Source organism: Panthera pardus, unplaced genomic scaffold (assembly GCF_024362965.1).
Source record: "Panthera pardus isolate Hobbes unplaced genomic scaffold, ASM2436296v1 HiC_scaffold_16, whole genome shotgun sequence".
Classification (NCBI taxonomy): Eukaryota; Metazoa; Chordata; class Mammalia; order Carnivora; family Felidae; genus Panthera; species Panthera pardus.
The window spans coordinates 83,036,038-83,057,904 of NW_026526721.1; the positions used below are offsets into that span (position 1 = coordinate 83,036,038).

At 38.3% G+C, this 21,867-nt stretch overlaps 1 protein-coding gene across 2 annotated transcripts in view; it reads left to right on the forward strand.

Annotated features, from left to right (window-relative positions):
- MCF2L2 (MCF.2 cell line derived transforming sequence-like 2) overlaps window positions 1-21,867 on the forward strand; it is a 261,195-nt gene that overhangs the window by 63,539 nt on the left and 175,789 nt on the right. For both annotated transcript variants that reach the window (XM_053903603.1, XM_019463281.2), the window contains exon 4: window positions 21,520-21,610. In XM_053903603.1, the coding sequence (XP_053759578.1) occupies window positions 21,520-21,610 (91 nt within the window). The remainder of the gene's footprint in view (window positions 1-21,519; window positions 21,611-21,867) is intronic.

Here is a 21,867-nt window from a genome sequence, read left to right on the forward strand (position 1 = left end):
TCCTGTCCAGCTTGATTGCTTTTCATTATTCTGTTCTCCCGGTGGCTGATCCATTCTTCTGCTTCCTCTACTCTACTATTTATTCCATCTTGTGTATTTTTAATTTCAATTATTGAGTTTTTCATCTCTGATTAGTTCTTTTTTATGTTTTCTGTCTCTTTGTTAAGGTCTCACTGAGATCTTCCACTCTTTTCTCAAGTCCAGTGAGTAGATTTATGGCCTCCATTTAAATTCTCTATCACACATATTATGTATCTCTGTTTCATTTAGCTCTCTTGCTGTGATTTTCTTCTATTCTTTCATTTAGGACATATTCCTCTGTCTCCTTATTTTGTCAAACTCTGCTTCTATGTGTTAGGAAAGTCAGCTATGTCTCCTGCTCTTGAAAGCAGTGGCCTTATGAAGAAGAATTCCTGTAGTGCTCTGCAGTGTAATGTCCCCTATTCATCAGAACCTGGTGCTTCAAGGATATCTTCTATGTGTGTTGTGTGCACCCTACTGTTAAGAATGAGTCACTTTTATCTTTAGTCCAGTTGCCCACAAAGGCTGTCTTGGCAGGGTTTGTTCCCTGTGTTGTTAGTGGGCCAGTCTGGGACCATCTTGGGCTTGAGTTGAGTCAGACCAGGTGTTTGCACAGAGATGTGGTGGCATGGAACTGCAGGGTACTTTCTCTATGTTGTTTACTGAGAAGCTTTCATTAGTGGGCAGGGCTTATAGTAAGATCAGATGTCTGCCCCCAGCCCACTGCTAAACCAGCAATCTGACTTGTGTGTATGGTTATCTTCCCCTCTCTTCAGGGCAGGAATCACTTTGGAGTAGTGCTGGTCTCTGTTGGGACTGCTTGCAAACTTCCAGGCTTGTGGCACCACTTTATATGGGCTCTGGTCAAGGGTGTATTGGAGGGCACAGGTCCACAGGAGAACACCGAGTTGGAGTGTGTGATATTAGCAAGGTTTGCATAGGTCTGCTGTGGGAAGGGACCTCGAGCGCTTTAGAAATCACCTGTCACATGAGTGGAGGTGGGTAGTCCTCTGGAGAGTGTGTGGGCATGGTGCCAGCAAAGTCCATAGGTCTGCTTTGGAGGCTGGGTTGGAGGGGGTGTGTCTACAGAAGTGTGTGGAGGCAGGGGTGCATTGTTAGTGAGCTAGGTAGACAGTGTTGATGCTGCACTCTTTATGGCAAGCATCTCTGTATCTATGTTGGCAGGGAGGGAAAGGATGCCCACCAGCTCTTTTGTTCTTTAGAGAGGTCTCTTAATGACCCCTACTCCTCCAGCACATACTCTGAGATTAGTAAATAGATCTCCTTCCTGTATACTCCAGGCATTTTTCTATGCTGCATCTCAGTGGGGCTATTTGTTGTGCTGTCTGTTTAAGAATGTGGACTCAGTTTCTTATTGCTCTCTCTGTTCTCCCAGAGTTGAGCCTTCTGATTTTTAAAGTTCCAACTCTTAAGCCCCATTGATTATAAGAACTAGTGAAATTATGTCCCTATGCTTTTCAAAGCCAAGTATTATGGGGATTCATCTTTTCTATGTGGGCTTCCCATGCCTTGGGTGCCTGGTGTGAGGGTCTAATCCTCTTCCCTCTCTGTACCTTAGGTGAACCTCCCTCCTGTGGACAGTCCTGAGGGGTCTGTTCAGCTCCCAACAGTGTCTCCACATTTCTTACCCTCTTCAGTGTGGCTTCTTCTCTACATTTGGCTGTGGAGTTTGTTTTGCCAGACTTTGGGTTGTTTTCTGGGTTATTTACACTGATGTGGGTGTTGTCTAGTTGTATCTGTGGGACACAGTGAGCTTAGGGTCTTCCTACTCTACCATCTTTCCCAGAAGTCTCTAGTCCATTTTAATTATTTTTTAATTTTATTTTTTATATTTTTAAATAAATATTTATTCATTTTTCTTTGAGAGATTGTAAGCAGGGGAGGGGCAGAGAGAGAGGATGACAGAAGATCTGAAGTGGGCTCTATGCTGACAGCAGTGAGCCCAATGTGGGGTTTGAATTTATGAACAGTGAGGTCATGACCTGAGCCAAAGTCAGACACTTAACCAACTGAGCCACCCAGGCACCCCAATTTTAAATAAAGACCTTAGTTTTTTCCTACAGAGAAAATGGGAAGCTACTTTCTACTTTTGAGGAGACATCAAAGAATACATAAAAGATGACAAAAGTTGAGGTTCTAGGTTTGAGGAGAAAGGGAAGATATAATGAAGAATTTGATATATTCAAAAGATCAAAATAAATTGTCCACTATGTGTTCCATCCTTAACTTGAGATTACCTCATAATCTCTTCCAAACTCTAAAAATTATCCACTGAATTTGTACATCCATGGACCCAAGGACTTGAAGTTATTACAGTAAAACCTTGGTTTGCAAGCATAATTTGTTCCAGAAACATGCTTGTAATCCAAAGCACTTGTATATCAAAGCAAATTTCCCCACAAGAAATAATGGAAACTCAGATGATTCATTCTACAACCCAAAAATATTCGTATAAAAATGATTACGATAGTGTAACACAAAATAATAAAGAAAATACAAAATATAAAGAAAATAAACAAATTAACCTGCATTTACTTTTGAAAACCTTCATGGCTGGTGTGAGGGAGACAAGAGAGATGAGGGTTATTGTGTAGGATGACTTTCACTATCACTGATGGATGTTGACTATAGGACAGTATTAATAAACTCTTGTCATATATAGTATTCAATGTGACTGGCAATGAGGCAACAGAGGAAATGGTCTATATCTTCAGACAGCCTAACCTAGAATGAAGCAAAGCATTCCTAAGCTTATTCTTGTATGGGAAAGCAAAGGACTGTCCATTGGTCCTTTGAAATGACAAAAATACACTAGTGCCAGTTGTGGGAAGCTTTCAGTGTTCTGAAAAATCACTGATTTCTGCCAAACACCATGGCCTGAGACAGAGCATTCAAGCATGGAAGATGATCACCCACAATCCCACAGCGAGAGAGAAGGAGAGAGAGAGAGAGAGAGAGAGAGAGAAGAACCATTGGCTCAGTTGTGATCATATGACATTTGGCATCACATACTACTTGAATTGCAAGACATCGCTCATTTATCAATTTAAAACTTATTAGAGGGGCGCCTGGGTGGCTTGGTCGGTTAAGCGTCCAACTTCGGCTCAGGTCATGATCTCACGGTCCGTGAGTTCGAGCCCCGCATCGGGCTCTGTGCTGACGGCTCAGAGCCTGGAGCCTGCTTCCGATTCTGTGTCTCCCTCTCTCTCTGCCCCTCCCCCATTCATGCTCTGTCTCTCTCTGTCTCAAAAATAAATAAACGTTAAAAAAAAAATTTAAAACTTATTAGAAATGTTTGTTCATCTTGCAGAACACTTGCAGAACAAGTTACTTGCAATGCAAGGTTTTACTGTATACAGAATTAGAGTCATAGAATGTTAGAGTTGGAAGAAATACTTGAGATGAACTTGTGCCAGCCTGCCATTTTACAGATATAGATGCCAAGAGAATGTTGTAAGGCTGAATGCATTATGAATCCTTTACTTCTGAATTAGAATAATACTTTTCAAAAAATAGGTTAATTATTCTAACTCCATTCAGGAACAACTTTGAGGACTTCCATTCAAAAGAGAATTTCTAAAACTACTTAAAATCACAGGGTAACTGCCAACAAGCATAAATGGTCCTAAAAAGAAGTTTCATTTTCTCCAGTAAGAAGTCCCATGGGCAGTATGCCAATGGGAAGTCATATGCTTGGAATTAGGCATTTGAGTTAGGGTTACCAAGTTATCTTGGTTTTTCTGAGACTGTCTGTGTTTTAGCACTGAAATCCTCGTTCCCAGGAAGTTATTCAGGACACTGGGATAGTTGGTTACCCTATATTTGACTCAGTTTTTATGGCAATGTGGTAAAATTTCAGTTAACCAAAATATTTTTTATACCTAGCTTACTGAAAAAGGCAAATCATAGGAAAATATATTAACACCAGAGCTTAATTAGGGAAATAAATACCACATTCACCACAAAACTGCTTCAGTATTTTGGGATCAGACCACATTTATCCTAATCTCTTAAACTTATATATTTATATTTAGTCATGTTTAAAATGTCAGGTTTCACTCATTAAAAATTCAGTTCAGTTATATTTGTTACAGAGGAGTTACTAATATTGGAAAATGAAGAAATATAGTGTTAAAATATTTCCATACCAAGAGAGGATGAACTTTGTGGCATGAGCATTGGTTTCAGAGTCTGAAGACTTTGTTTTTTTTTTTTAATTTTTTTTTTTTTAACGTTTATTTTATTTTTGAGACAGAGGGAGACAGAGCATGAACGGGAGAGGGGCAGAGAGAGAGGGAGACATAGAATCGGAAGCAGGCTCCAGGCTCCGAGCCATCAGCCCAAGAGCCCGACGCGGGGCTCGAACTCACGGACTGTGAGATCCTGACCTGAGCTGAAGTCGGACGCTCAACCGACTGAGCCACCCAGGCGCCCCCAGAGTCTGAAGACTTTGAATCTTGACTATGTACATGGTGTGTGACTTTGGGCAAGTAATTACTATTTTTTTTAAACATCTCTGAGGATTAATTTCCTCATCTTTAACATGGAGCTATTATTACCAACCTGGTTGTGAGGATTATATTGTAGCATTTATGCAGGTGTCTAGCACATCATAGGACCTTAGTGTTAAATAGAACAATGGGGATCAAAACAGCTAAGTGTTACTTAAAGAAATACATTGTCCAGAAACTCCATTTCCAGTGCATTTGGTTTAAGTTGAGGTTTTGGTGCTTTTGTTGAATCAGATAGGGTGGAAAAACAAAACCAAACAATCCCACAGTAGTTAATATAATTGAATGTTGTTTAGCATATTTATCATATGGGAGGACTGTACTCAAAATCATTGTCATGATTTATTATTTCTTCTTTCTGAACTGAGGTCTGTACACAGTTGTGTCTGGAGACACAGCACATTATGTACACAGGTATTTTCCCAGGAGATCCCACCCTGTTTAATCAGATGCTCTGGCCCTGGCACTTGATCTGCATGGAGCTAAGAAGAACCTTGTTGTGGGGGCATTTGCTGTCAGTTTGGATGGGGAGGCCACACAGGTATCAGCTGCTTATTTCATAGATCAAAGGACAGTCTGTGTTTATGTGCTGTATGTATTTGCTGAGCCTTTCCCAACTCCACCTGGCTTATGAGCCCTAGATGTTCCCATAGAACATTATTACTCAATGACTATTTGGTTTAAAGAAAAGAAAAACACTAGCCACAGCAAAATACACAAAATAAAACTGCTATAAGAATGTAAGCAGATCATCTATGAGAAAAAATTGAAGGGGAGCAGTGGGATGGGGTTAAGAACATGAATATTGGTATCAGAGAGCTCTGAGTTTGAAATACAGTTTTGCTAGTGTGATATCAGGCAAGTTATTTTATTTCTATCAGCCTTTGTTTCATCTTCTGTAAAATGGAGATAGCAATATTTACTGCATAAGATTAAGTGAAATAAAAAATAAGTGTGCTTGACAAATAATAGGAGCTCAATATACAGTGGCTATCATTATCTAAGTTATTATTTTTTGTTTTTTTTAAGTTTATCTATTTTGAGAGAGAGAGAGAGAGCGAGCGAGCACTGAGGGGCAGAGAGAGAGAGAGAGAGAGGGAGAGAGAGAGAATCCCAAGCAGGTTCCACGCCATCAATGCAGAGCCTGATGCAGGGCTTGAACTAACGAACTGTGAGATCATGACCTGAGCTGAAAGCAAGTCAGATGCTTAACCGACTGAGCCACTCAGGTGCCCCTATTTTTGTTATCAATCTCAGTTTTTTTTGTTTTTGTTTTTTCTGGGTTTGTTTTGTTTTGTTTTGTTTTTGCTGTACTCTAGAACAGTTTTGGTCATGTTTGTGTCCCCTTTGATCAGTGCTGGACACATGTTGGGCACGTGATAAGTATGGATTTTGTTCTTAGATTTTATAATATTTTTGCTTTCTCACAACTTGAATCCCTTTAATTCCTTGTTTCTTTTTTTTTAAACTGAGTTATAATTTACATGTAGTAAAATATATAATTCTCAACTGTATAGATGAATGAATATTCGCATGGTTACACACCATGTAACAACCACCAAAATCAGGGTTGTACATGATGTAACAACCAGCAAAAACCTTTAACCTGTCAATGTTCCTTTCTGCTTCTTTCCCATAAGTATCTGTAGCCTTACCTGCTCGCTTCATTACCCCCTCCCTCAAGAAAACCACTATTTTTGCTGCTCCATCTATTCAATTTTCTTTTGTCTTTTTTTTTCTTTTACTTGAATACAGAAAGAGAAAAAAATTATTTTCATTTTCAATTTTTATTGAAAATATTTTTCTTTATTTTTTCTACTAATTTTTTTTTACTTTTTTGTAAATTTTTCAAATTCTATTTTACTTCAGTCATTTCAATTTATTCTATTTTATTGTATTCATTTTATCAAATTTTCAAACGTTTTCCTTTTTTCCCCCTTTTCGCTCTGATCAATCAAGCTCCTTTCAACAACTAGATCAAAACACACCTAGGATCTAGTATCATTTATTTGATTTTGTGTGTGTGTGTGTTGTTTTTAATATTTTAATTTTAGTTGTTTTTTACCTTATTAATTCCTTTTCTTCCTTCAAAATGATGAAATGAAGGAATTCACCCCAAAAGAAAGAGCAGGAAGAAACGATAGCCAGGGACTTAATCAACACAGATACAAGCAAGATGTCTGAACCAGAATTAGAGTCACAAGAATAATAATACTAGCTGGGGCCGAAAATAGATTAGAATCCCTCTCTCTGGTGATAAAGGAAGTAAATGTTAGTCAGGATGAAATAAAAAATGCTATAACTGAGCTGCAATCTTGAATGGTTGCCCTGGTGGCAGGATGGATGGGGCAGAGCAGCGAATCAGTGATATAGAGGACAAACTGATGGAGAATAATGAAGCAGAAAAAAAGAGGGAGACCAAAGCAAAAGAGCACGATTTAAGAATAAGAGAAATCAGTGACTCATTAAAAAGGAACATCAGAAACATAGGGGTCCCAGAAGATGAAGACAGAGAAAAAGGGGTAGAAGGGTTATGTGAGCAAATCATAGTGGAAAACTTTCCTAACCTGGGTAAAGACACAGACATCAAAATCCAGGAAGCACAGAGGACTCCCATAAGATTCAATAAAAATTGACCATCAGCAAGGCATATCACAGTCAAATTCACAAAATACTTAGGCAAGGAAAGAGTCATGAAAGCAGCAAGGGAAAAAAGTCCTTAACCTACAAGGGAAGACAGATCAGGTTTGCAGCGGACCTATCCACAGAAACTTGGCAGGCCAGAAAGGAGTGACAGGATATATTCAATGTGCTGAATCAGAAAAATATGCAGCCAAGAATTCTTTATCCAGCAAGGCTGTCATTCAAAATAGAAGGAGAGATTAAAAAAAAGTTAAAGATAAACAAAAGTTAAAGGAGTTCATGACTACTAAACCAGCCCCGCAAGTAATTTTAAGGGGGACTCTCTGAGGGGAGAAAAGACAGAAAAAAAAAGACCAAAGCAATAAAGACTAGAAAGGACCAGAGAACACCACCAGAAACTCCAACTCTACAAGAAACATAATGGCAATAAACTAATCTTTCAGTATTCACTCTGAACGTCAATGGACTAAATGCTCCAATCAAAAGACATAGGGTAACAGAATGGATAAGAAAACAAGATCCATCTATATGCTGTTTACACTTTACACCCACTTTACACATTCAGATTGAAAGTAAGGGAATGGAGGGGCACCTGGGTGGCTCAGTCGGTGACTCAGACAAAGTCTGGTCCGACTTCGGCTCAGATCATGATCTCATGGTTCGTGGGTTCGAGCCCCGCATTGGGCTCTGTGTTGACAGCTCAGAGCCTAGAGCCTGTTTCAGATTCTGTGTCTCCCTCTCTTTGCCTCTCCCCCACTCAGGCTCTGTCTCCCTCTGTCTCAAAAATAAATAGACATTAAAAAAAATTGAAAGTAAGGGGATGGAGAACCATCTTTCAAGCTAATGGTGGACAAAAGAAAGCGAAGTTGCAATAGTTATATCAGTCAATCTAGACTTTAAAATAAAGACTGTATCAAGAGATGAAGCAGGGCATTATATCATAATTAAGGGGTCTATCCACCAAGAAGACCTAACAATTGTAAACATTTATGCGCCAAATGTGGCAGCACCCAAATATATAAATCAATTAATCACAAACATAAAGAAACTCATTGATAATAATACCATAATAGTAGGGGACTTCAACACCCCACTCACAACAATGGACAGATCATCTAATCAAAAAATCAACAAGGAAACAATGGCTTTGAGTGACACACTGGACCAGATGGACTTAACAGATATATTCAGAATATTTCATCCTAAAGCAGTGGAATATAAAGAGCACATGGAACGCTCTCCAGAATAGACCACATACTGGGACACAAATCAGCCCTCAACAAGTACAAAAAGATCAAGATCATACCGTGCATATTTTCAGACCACAACGCTGTGAAATTCAAAATCAACCACAAGAAAAAATTTGGAAAGATAACAAATACTTGGAGACTAAAGAACATCCTACTAAAGAATGAATGGGCTAACCAAGAAGTTAAAGAGGAAATTAAAAAGTACATGGAAGCCAATGACAATGATAACACCACAACCCAAATCCTCTGGGATTCAGCAAAGGCGGTCATAAGAAGGAAGTATATAGGAATCCAGGCTTTCCTTTAGGAGGAAGAAAGGTCTCAAATACGCAACGTAAACTTATACCTTAAGGACCTGAAAAAGAACAGCAAATAAAACCCAAAACCAACAGAAGACAGGAAATAATAAAGATTAGAGCAGAAATCAATGCTATCTAAACCACACACACACACACACACAAAGTAGAACAGATCAATGAAACCAGAAGCTGGTTCTTTGAAAGAATTAACAAAATTGATAAACCACTAGCCAGTTTGATCAAAAAGAAAAAAGACCCAAATAAATAAAATCAAGAATGAAAGAGGAGAGATCACAACCAACACAGCAGAAATGAAAACTATAAAAAGAGAATGTTATGAGAAATTATACACTAATAAAATGGGCAATCTGGAAGAAATGAACAAATTCCTAGAAACATATAAACTACCAAAACTGAAACAGAAAGAAATAGAAAGGTTGAACACATCCATAACCAGTAAAGAAATCGAATTAGTAATCAAAAATCTCCCAAAAATCAAGGGTCCAGGGCCTGATGGCTTTCCAGGAGAATTCTACCAAACATTTAAGGAAGAGTTAACACCTATTCTCTTGAAGCTGTTCCAAAAAATAGAAATGGAAGGAAAACTTCCAAACTCATTCTATGAAGCCAGCATTACCTTTATCCCAAAACCAGACAAAGACCCCACTAAAAAGGAGAAATATGGACCAATTTCCCTGGTGAACATGGATGCAAAAATACTCAACAAGATATTAGCCAACCAGATCCAACAATACATTAAAAAAATTATTCTCCACAACCAAGTGGGATTTATACCTGGGATGCAGGGCTGGTTCAATATCCACAAAACAATCGATGTGCTTCATCACATCAATAAAAGAAAGGACAAGAACCACATGATCCTCTCAATAGATGCAGAGAAAGCATTTGACAAAATACGGCATCCTTTCTTGATAAAAAACCCTCAAGAAAGTAGGAATAGAAGGAGCATACCTCGAGATCATAAAAGCCATATATGAAAGACCCAACGCTAGTATTATCCTCAATGGGGAAAAACTGAGAGCTTTCCCCCTAACGTCAGGAACAAGACAGGAATGTCCACTCTTGCCACTGTTATTCAACATAGTATTGGAAGTCTTAGCCTAAGCCATCAGACAACACAAATATATGAAAGGCATCCAAATCGCCCAGGAGGAGGTCCAACTTTCACTCTTCTCAGATGACATAATACTCTATATGGAAAACTCAAAAGATTCCACCAAAAAAAAACTACTAGAACTTATCCATGAGTTCAGCGAAGTGGCAGGATATAAAATCAATGCACAGAAAACGGTTGCATTCCTATACACCAACCATGAAGCAACAGAAAGAGAAACCAAGGAATTGATGCCATTTACAATTGCACCAAAAACTATAAAGTACCTAGGAATAAATCTAACTAAAGAGGTGAAAAATCTATACACTGAGAACTATAGAAAGCTTATGAATGAAATTGAAGAAGACACAAAAAAATGGGAAAAGATTCCATGTTCCTGGATAGGAAGAACAAAAATTGTTAAAATGTCAATACTTACCCAAAGCAATCTACATATTCAGTGCAATCCCTATCAAAATAACACCAGAATTCTTCACAGAGCTAGAACAAACAATCCTAAAATTTGTTTGGAGCCAGAAAAGACTCTGAATAGCCAAAGTAATGTTGAAAAAGAAAACCAAAGCAGGAGGCATCACAATCCCGGACTTCAAGCTATATTACAAAGCTGTAATCATCAAGACAGTATGGTACTGGCACAAAAACAGACACCTGGATCAATGGAACAGAATAGAGAACCCAGAAATGGACCCACAAACGTATGGCCAACTAATCTTTGACAAAGCAGGAAAGCTATCCAATGGAATAAAGAGAGTCTCTTTAGCAAGTGGTGCTGGGAAAACTGGACAGCGACATGTAGAAGAATGAACGTGGACCACTTTCTTACACCATACACAAAAATAAGCTAAAAATGGATGAAGGACCTAAATGCAAGGCGAAAAGCCATCAAAATCCTCAAGGACAAAGCAGGCAAAAACCTCTTTGACCTTGGCTGCAGCAACTTCTTATTCAACACGTCTCCAGAGGCAACAGAAACAAAAGCAAAAATGAACTATTGGGACCTCATGAAGATATAAACTTCTGCACAGCTAGGGAAACAAGCAGCAAAATTAAAGGCAACCAGTGGAATGGGAGACGATATTTGCAAACGACAGATCAGATAAAGGGTTATTATCCAAAATCTATAAATATCTTATCAAACTCAGCACCCAAAAAACAAATAATCCAGTGAAGAAATGGGCTAAAGACATGAACAGACACTTCTCTGAAGAAGACATACAGATGGCCAACAGACACATGAAATGATGCTCAAAGTCACTCATTATCAGGGAAATACAAACCAAAACCACAGTGAGATACCACATCACACCTGTCAGAACGGCTAACATTAATAACTCAGGCAACAACAATGTTGGCAAGGATGCAGGGAAAGAGGATCTCTTTTACATTGCTGGTGGGAATGTAAGCTGGTGCAGCCACTCTGGAAAACAGTATGGAGGTTCCTCAAAAAAATTAAAAACTAGAAATACCCTACGACCCTAGTAGCAATTGCACTACTAGGCGTTTATCCAAGGGATACAGGTATGCTGTTTCAAAGGTACGCATGCACCCCAATGTTTATAGCAGCACTATTGACAATAGCCAAAGTATGGAAAGAGCCCAAATGTCCATCAATGGATGAAAGGATAAAGAAGATGTCGTATGTATATACAATGCAGTATTACCTAGCAATCAAAAAGAATGAAATTTTGCTATTTGCAACTACGTGGATGGAACTAGAGGGTATTATGCTAAGGGAAATTAGTCAGTCAGAGAAAGACAAATATCATGACTTCACTTATATGAGGACTTTAAGACACAGAACAGATGAACATAAGGGAAGGGAAGCAAAAATAATATAAAAACAGGGAGGGGGACAAAACATAAGAGACTCTTAAACATGGAGAACAAACAGAAGGTTACTGGAGGGGTGTGAGAGGGGGGATGGGCTAAATGGGTAAGGAACATTAAGGAATTGACTCCTGAAATCATTGTTGTTCTATATGCTAACTAACTTGGATGTAAATTAAAAAAATAAATTAAATAAAAATTAAAAAAAAAAAAGAAAACACCACAGAAATTGTCAGTCCTGTTGCTGGTCTTGTGAGGCATTTCTCCTTGTCTAGGTAACCACATGCTCCCAGGTTGAAACAATTATAACATAAATCTTCAGTGTTTATACTGTACATGGAGTCACATGTATAGGGAACAGCTTTTCCTTCTTATACTGCAGTACATTTTATACTATAATGAAAGAAGAACAAATGACTCTAAATCTAAAATTGTAGCTGAATAACAAATAATCCTAAAATATGTGAGGAATTACAAAAGACCCTGAATAGCCAAACTAATGTTGAAAAAGAAAGCCAGAGTGGGAGGCATCACAATCCTGGACTTTAGCCTCTGCTACACAGCTGTAATCATCAAGACAGTATGGTGTTGGCACAAAAACAGACACACAGACCAATGGAATAGAATAGAGAACTGAGAATTGGACCCACAAATGTATGGCCAACTAACCTTTGACAAAGCAGGAAAGAGTATCCAATGGAAAAAGATAGTCTCTTTAGCAAATGGTACTGGGAGAACTGGACAGCAACATGCAGAAGAATGAAACTGGACCACTTTCTTACCCCATACACAAAAATAAACTAAAAATGGATTAAAGACCTCAATGTGAGACAGGAAACCATCAAAAACCTAGAGGAGAAAATAGACAGCAACCTCTTTGACCTTAGCTATAGCAACTTCTTACTCAACACGTCTCTGAAGGCAAGGGAAATAAAAGCAGAAATGAACTATTGAGACTTCATCAAGATAAAAAGCTTCTGAATTGCAAAAGAAACAATCAACAAAACTAAAAGGCAACCAACAGAATGGGAGAAGATATTTGTGAATGACATATCAGATAAAGGGTTAGTATTCAAAATCTATAGAGAACTTACCAAACTCAATACCCGAAAAACAAATAATCCAGTGAAAAAATGGGCAGAAGATATGAATAGATACTTTTCCAAAGAAGACATCCAGATGGACAACAGACACATGAAAAGATGCTCAACATCACTCATCATCAGGGAAATACAAATCAAAACCACACGGAGATACCACCTCACATCTGTTCAGAGTGGCTAAAATTAACAACTCAGGAAACAACAGATGCTGGTGAGGGTGTGGAGAAACAGGAACCCTCTTGCAAAGTTGTGCAGCTGCTTTGGGAAACAGTGTGGAAGTTCCTCAAAAAATTAAAAATAGAACTACCCTATGACCCAGCAATAGCACTACTAGGAATTTATCCAAAGGATACAGGAGTGCTGATTCATAGGGGCATATGTACTCCAATGTTTATAGCAGTGCTTTCAACAATAGCCAAATTATGGAAAGAGCCCAAATGTTAATCAACAGATGAATGGATAAAGAAGATGTGGTTTATATATACAATGGAATATTACTTGACAATGAAAAAGAATGAAATCATGCCATATGCAACGGTGTGGGTGGAAATGGAGGGTATTATGCTAAGTGAAATTGGTCAGTCAGAGAAAGACAGATATAATATGTTTTCAGTCATATGTGCAACTTGAGAAACTTATGGGGGAAGTTATGGGGGAAGGGAAGGGGAAAAATAGTTTCAAACAGAGAGGGAGGCAAACCATAAGAGACTCTTAAATACAGAGAACAAACTGAGGGTTGATGGGGAGGGGGGTGGGAGAGAGGGGAAAATGGGTGATGGCCATTGAGGAGGGCACTTGTTGGTATAAGCACTGGGTGTTGTATGTAAGTGATGAATCATGGGAATCTACGCCTGAAACCAAGAGCACACTGCATACAATGTATGTTAGCTAACTTGAAAATACATTATATTTAAAAAAATAAAATAATAAAAAAAGAAAACCACTATTTTCACTTTTATCACCAGTGATTAGAAAAATTGCAAACTATTTGGAAGTTGAGCAACCCTCTCTAAAATATCTGTGGACCAAAGAATAAATCAGAAAGGAAATTAGAAAACATTATCACTAAATAATAACAAAACAGTATATCAAAATGTAAGTGATATAAAGCTTTAGTTATAAACATTTTTATTAGAAGAGAGGAAGGTTTTAAATCAATGGTCTGATCTTCCACCTTGAGAAATTAAAAAAAAAAATAATTACAATTAAACCCAAAGAAAAGAGAAGGAAGGATATTGTGAAAGAAACCCCTCCCCCACCAAAAAGCTAAATGAAATAGAAAGCAGAAAAATAACAGAGTTCCATTTTAATTCCACAGTGATCAGAAATACGCCCTGTACAATTGCAGTCATTTAAAGATATGTTGAAATTTGCTTTATGGCCTAGGATAGTGAAGTATTTTGATAAATGTCCTGTGTGTATTGGAGAAGAATGAGTGTTCTGCAGTTGTTGAATGTTGAGCTCTTCAAGGTCAAGTCTGTGTCCTTACTGGCTTTTAGTTACTAAGACAGAAGTCTCTAACTTTATGGAACTTATCTATTTTTTTTTTAGCTTTATTAATTTCAAATTAATGTGTTTTGAAGCAATGTTACTGTATATGTACACTTTTAGGATTGTTATGTCTTCCTGATGAACTGACACATGTTCAGTGTAAATCACATGTCTCTGCCAATACTCCTTGTGTTGAACTGGCTTTCTTATAATTAGTAATTGCATGGTATATCTTTTATCATACTTTTTCTTTCTATGACTGTTCCCATGTTTAAAGCATAATCATTCTCTTCTAATCAAGTATTTTTATTCTAACACTCTATGCCTTTTCAGTGGAGTAATATAGACCATTTCCACCTAATGTGATTATTGAGATTCGTTGGATATAAATCTACCACCTTGCTATTTGTGCCATTTGTGGCTTGTTCTTTATTTCTCCTTTACCGCTATGTTCGTCTGCTCTGGCTACCATAACAGTTTACCATAGACTGGATGACTGAAATAACAAAATTTGTTTTCTCACAAATCTGGAGGCTAGAAGTCCAAAATCAAGGTTCTTAGGAGGGCACTAATCCTATCAACCTTTATGACCTTATTTAACCTTTATTACCTTCTTGCAGGCCCCATCTCTAACTATAGTCATATTGTGAGTTACAACTTCATAAGAATTTTGGAAGGACACATTTAGTCTACAGCACCTGCTCTCTTTTGAATTATTCAGATATTTTCAGTATTCCATTTAGTCTCCAGTAGATTAAAATCCAATCCAATAGATTGAATTTTAAGCAATGGTTTCTCTAGTGTTACAGTATGTAACTTTTTACATATGTAATGTATTTAATAATACTTAAATATTGTTTTCACTTTTAATAGGCAATAGTCTTTTAGTGAAAATAAAAAACACAGATGATGATATTTGTCCACATATGTAATGTTTAGAATGCTCTTCATTCCTTTTGCAGATTTAGGTTACTGTGTGGGATTGTTTCCTTTCAGGGACGTTTATTTACCTATTATCAGAATAAGCAACCACCACTTCAAATGAAAGCCTCTTCTAGTATCTGCTCACTATGGAAGTTTTCTTTGTCTTCAGAGTTCGCTACATCTTTAAGGACAAATAGAAGTTTTTAATTTAGCCAGTTTGTTGTTGTTGCATCAACTGCTTTATAGACACCTATTGTCACCCTGCATCCCGTTAAATGTCAGTAAACCTCAGTGTTACAATCAATGTTTTGGGCAATAAAGAAAAGTAACTAAACTGAAGAGGACTCAGCATTCATGGTATAGCTCCTAACCTCTGCCCAGCCAGCTTCCATGAAGGTTTTTTTTTTAAGTTTTTATTCAAATTCCAGAAAAGTTCACATACAGTGTAATATTGGTTTCAGGTGTACAATAGAGTGATTCAACATGTCCATACATCACCCTGTGCTCATCACAACAAGTGATGTTCTTAATCCCCATCACCTATTTCCTGTATCTCCGTCCCCCTCTGGTAACCATCAGTGTGTTCTCTACAGTTAAGAATCTGTTTCTTGGTTTGCCTCTCTCTTTTTTTCTCCCCCTTTGCTCATTTGTCTTGTTTCTTAAATTCCACATATGAGTGAAGTCATGGTATTTGTCTTTCTCTGACTGATTTATTTCACTTAGCATTATACTCTCTAGTAAATTTTTTTAATAAGAATACACGTCTTACTAATCAGAAGCTGAAACTCCTTTTTAGGCTGTTTATTTTTCTTCCACTTTCATGCTTCCAACTTTATTCAGCCTTGAGAACATCCTTTAACGTTTCTTTTTTTCTTAACGTTTATTTATTTTTGAGACAGGGAGAGACAGAGCATGAACGGGGGAGGGTCAGAGAGAGGGAGACACAGAATCTGAAGCAGGCTCCAGGTTCTGAGCTGTCAGCACAGAGCCCAACGCGGGGCTCGAACTCACGGACCGCGAGATCATGACCTGAGCCGAAGTCGGCTGCTTAACCGACTGAGCCACCCAAGCGCCCCTCCTTTAACGTTTCTTGAAGTGAATGTCTACTGGCAATAAATTCTCTCAGCTTTGGTTATTTGGAAATGTCCTTATTCCACCTTCATTTTTAAAAATGGATTTACCTAGGAATAAATCTAACCAAAGATGTAAAAGATCTGTATGCTGAAAACTATAGAAAGCTTATGAAGGTAATTGAAGCAGATATAAAGAAATGGAAAGACATTCCCTGCTCATGGATTGGAAGAATAAATACTGTCAAAATGTCAATACTACCCAAAGCTATCTACACATTCAATGCAATCCCAATCAAAATTGCACCAGCATTCTTCTCGAAACTAGAACAAGCAATCCTAAAATTCATTTGGAACCACAAAAGGCCCCAAATAGCCAAAGTAATTTTGAAGAAGAAGACCAAAGCAGGAGGCATCACAATCCCAGACTTTAGCCTCTACTACAAAGCTGTCATCATCAAGACAGCATGGTATTGGCACAAAAACAGACACATAGACCAATGGAATAGAATAGAAACCCCAGAACTAGACCCACAAACGTATGGCCAACTAATCTTTGACAAAGCAGGAAAGAACATCCAATGGAAAAAGGACAGTCTCTTTAACAAATGGTGCTGGGAGAACTGGACAGCAACATGCAGAAGGTTGAAACTAGACCACTTTCTCACACCATTCACAAAAATAAACTCAAAATGGATAAAGGACCTGAATGTGAGACAGGAAACCATTAAAACCTTAGAGGAGAAAGCAGGAAAGACCTCTCTGACCTCAGCCGTAGCAATCTCTTACTCGACACATCCCCAAAGGCAAGGGAATTAAAAGGAAAAATGAATTACTGGGACCTTATGAAGATAAAAAGCTTCTTCACAGCAAAGGAAACAACCAACAAAACTAAAAGGCAACCAACGGAATGGGAAAAGATATTTACAAATGACATACCAGACAAAGGGCTAGTATCCAAAATCTATAAAGAGCTCATCAAACTCCACACCCGAAAAACAAATAACCCAGTGAAGAAATGGGCAGAAAACATGAATAGACACTTCTCTAAAGAAGACATCCGGATGGCCAACAGGCACATGAAAAGATGTTCAACGTCGCTCCTTATCAGGAAAATACAAATCAAAACCACACTCAGATATCACCTCACGCCAGTCAGAGTGGCCAAAATGAACAAATCAGGAGACTATAGATGCTGGCGAGGATGTGGAGAAACGGGAACCCTCTTACACTGTTGGTGGGAATGCAAATTGGTGCAGCCACTCTGGAAAACAGTGTGGAGGTTCCTCAGAAAATTAAAAATAGACCTACCCTATGACCCAGCAATAGCACTGGTAGGAATTTACCCAAGGGATACAGGAGTGCTGATGCATAGGGGCACTTGTACCCCAATGTTTATAGCAGCACTCTCAACAATAGCCAAATTATGGAAAGAGCCTAAATGTCCATCAACTGATGAATGGATAAAGAAATTGTGGTTTATATACACAATGGAGTACTACATGGCAATGAGAAAGAACGAAATATGGCCCTTTGTAGCAATGTGGATGGAACTGGAGAGTGTGATGCTAAGTGAAATAAGCCATACAGAGAAAGACAGATACCATATGTTTTCACTCTTATGTGGATCCTGAGAATCTTAACAGAAACCCATGGGGGAGGGGAAGGAAAAAAAAAGAGGTTAGAGTGGGAGAGAGCCAAAGCATAAGAGACTCTTAAAAACTGAGAACAAACTGAAGGTTGATGGGGGTGGGAGGGAGGGGAGGGTGGGTGATGGGTATTGAGGAGGGCACCTTTTGGGATGAGCACTGGGTGTTGTATGGAAACAAATTTGACAATAAATTTCATATATTGAAAAAAATGGATAAAGAAGATGTGGTGTAATACACACACACACACACACACACACACACACACACACACACACTGGAATACTACTTGGCAACGAAAAAGAATGAACTCTTGCCATTTGCAACAATGTGGATGGAACTGGAGGGTATTATGCTAAATGAAATAAGTCAGTCAGAGAAAGACAGGTATCATATGTTCTCATTCACATATGGAATTTGAAAAACTTAACAGAAGACCACAGGGAAAGGGAAGGAAAAAAAATAGTTAGAAACAGAGGGAAACAAACCATAAGAGATTCTTAAATTCAGAGAACAAACTGAGGGGTGATGGGGAGGGCAGAGGGGGGAGAGGATAATGGGTGCTGGGCATTGAGGAGGGCACTTGTTGGGATGAGCACTGGGTATGGTATGTAAGTGATGAATCATGGGAATCTACTCCCAAAGCCAAGAGAACACTGTATACTCTGTTAGCTAACTTGACAATAAATTATATATATGAAAAAAAAACCAAACAAATAAAAAATAAAAAAATAAGATGAATTTTCAGTTGGTGTAGGATGATAAATGGGTTGTTTTTTTTCAGGTTACTCCTCTAAAGATAACATTCCTTTTGATTGTAGCTTCTGTAATTTTTGTTGAAAAGTCAGTGATAATTTTTAACATTAATCTTCTGGAGTTAACATTTTTTTTTCACCAAATGCTGGGTTTCTTCTTATCTTTAATTTTGAGCCACTCGGCTCTGATATGCCTGGATGAAGTTTTCTTTGTATTTATTTTGCTTGGTATTAGAAGAGCTGCTTGAATCTGTGAGTTGATGCCTTTGATCAGATATGGAAAACTCTTCACTGTTATTTTTTTAAAATATTGTTTCTGTTCATGTTCTACTTCTCTTTTACATTCTATTACATTATATTCTTTCCTCTTTTCCCCCTCTCTGTGCTTCGGTTTGAGTACTTTCAGTGATGTTTTCAGTTTCACCTATCTTGTCTTGTGCTGTGTTCAAGCTGCTGTTAAACAAATCCAATGAGTTCTTAATTTCAAATATTGGTGTTTTGTAATTTTTTAAATGTTTATTTATTTTTGAGAGAGAGAAAGGTGGGGGAGGGGCAGAGAGAGAGGGGGAGACACAGAATCTGAAGCAGGCTCCAGGCTCTGAGCTGTCAGCACAGAGCCTGATGCGGGGCTTGAACCCACGATCCACAAGATCATGACCTGAGCTGAAGTCGGACTCTTAACTGACTGAGCCACCCAGGTGCCCCTGGTGTTTTGTAATTTTAGGAAGTTCATTTGATTATTATAGTTTCTGATTCTCAGCTGAAATAATGCATCTTTTAATCCATTTTGTCTAAGTGTATGGGTCATAATTATTTTTCTTAACATATTGATCATAATTATTTTAAAGTTGTTGTCTGCTAAAACCAGGAATATCTTTGAGTCTATAGTTCTTGACCATTTTATCTCTTAATTATTGTTTTCTTCTTGTTTTTTTGGACTTCTATTAATTTTTTAATTTACCCTGGATATTGTAGATGATATGTTGTAGAAGTGTATCTATTTACAGAGAGCATTGAGTTTCAGTCTGTCAGAAAGTTAAATTACTGGTAGATCACCTTGATCTTTTTGAGGCCTGGTTTTAGGTTTTCTTGGGGGCCAGTCCATTTCTGCTTTGTCCTTACTCCTAGAGTGTAGCCTTAATCACAATTCCTATGATGTTTCCTTTATCCTAGAGTATGGCCTTTCTAGGGTTTCAACTGAAGGCCCAGAGTGCTCATCAAATTCTGTCTATTCTTGTTGGGCCCAATGCCAATTATCTTTCTCCAGAACTATTTAAACTTTGTAACTTTTCATCAGTTCTCACATGTGTAGTTGTTGTTCTCTGTCAGCCTCCTGGAATCTTGCCTGAAACAGTGGGGCCTCGGAGTTGGCCAAGCATTAAAGGAGAACTTCCATGAAGATTTCTGGGGTTCCCTCTCTGAGACTTTCCTTCTTTGCAGCCACCTTCCTCAAGTTCTGGCTACTTTTGCTTCCATAATCGCCAGTCTCTGCCTCTTTTACACAGTGAGAACACCCCTCCTCGTACTGTGTCCTGGGAAATGTTCCCAGTGGGAGAACCTGGGTCATAGTGGAACTGTGATAAAACACAAGAAAACTTGTGTTTTCTTACAGTATTTGCTTAGATCTTCTGCCTTATTCACATACAGGCACTTTTTTAGGGTAAAGCTCATTGTTTACCCAATATTAAGAAGTTATTAAAGGTTTACTAGAGACCACCTACTTTTCATGTACTTGATCTCTTTTCATCACCATGACAAACACATAAGAAATAATCATAATATTAGTATAAATACAATGTATATATGCTAAGTACCAGGCATTATTTTGAGCCTTTTATATATTTTTGTTATATATACTCATTTAATCCTCACATTGGCCATACAAATAGGTACTATTTTTGTTCTTACTTTACAAATGGGACATTTTAGAAACTATATAGGCTAAGTAACTCTTCTCTCCATCCCCATACACAATATATAAATGCTGGAATTCAAGCTTCAAACCTAGGCAGTGTGGCTTCAGAATTTATGCTTTTAATGACTTCATTATTGATGGTGTTATTTCCATTTTACAGAGAGGGAAACTGAGTTTTAGAGAGGTTAGAGGATTTCTCCAATGTCACAGTGCTGATAAGTGGCAGCACTAGGATTTGAGCTACTAGAATCCAATCCTTTGCTCTTTCCTGTATATCATAGTTCCTTCCAAAGGAGAGAGAAGAAACATGTTTTCATTTTTGGGACTTCAGCTTAAAAGAATTTTGTGGGGACTTAGGAGGGGCCAAACAGCATCCTTTGGTTCTTAGTGAAGATATAATTTGTCAGTGGATATAATTTTCTGACTGTGTATAACCGGGCATTGGAAGGGGGTGGTTTTTCCCATAGACATGCATTATTTCTGAATACCTCTAGGACTGACTCCTATGGAAGCATATTGATAGCTCCATGAATGTCAGTTTTGGGAGTTGGAAAGACAGCAGAGCTCAACCTTGAAGTCCTCAGCATACACTGGGACATGTGATGCCTAACTGACGTGCATGTTCCTTCTGGTATGAGCACATATGCTCCTTGGGTATTTCAGACACTCGCCAACCATAAACAGAGCCCTTGAGAGGGTCTGAGATGCCAAGTGTTTCTGTTTTGTTAAGGCTGCCAGGCTGAGTTAAGGAGAGGAAGTTGGTTCCTTTGTTAGGGAAGGACAATGCGTATGTTTACACATGAGCCAGGAGTGCCAGAGGCTGTAGAATGTACTACTGAGGGAGCCACCCAGAACCCATGTGTCTCACCAGGTCTCTGATACTGACCACCCTTTTTTTTTTGCAGTGTGGAGGCTGCCAGCATTGGATTCGTCATTGTTATTGACCGACGAAGGGACAAGTGGAGCTCCATAAAAGCATCATTGACACGAATAGCTGTAAATATTCATTTTTGTGATGTTATTATAAAAGTAATTTAAATTGTTCAAGTATTTCGTGTCAAAGTCACAGGGAAAAGGCAATTATTTTATGCAAAATTTTGGGAAGGTCTCTGTAGCAGAGGCTGTGTGTCACATCCATGTCCCCTCTGCCACCTACCTGCAGGTCACTGCAGACAATTCCTGAGCATGTCCAAAGCTTCCTGAATCTACCTTATTGATCTCTCTGGTCACTGAAGAGGGGCAGGTAAGGAGTG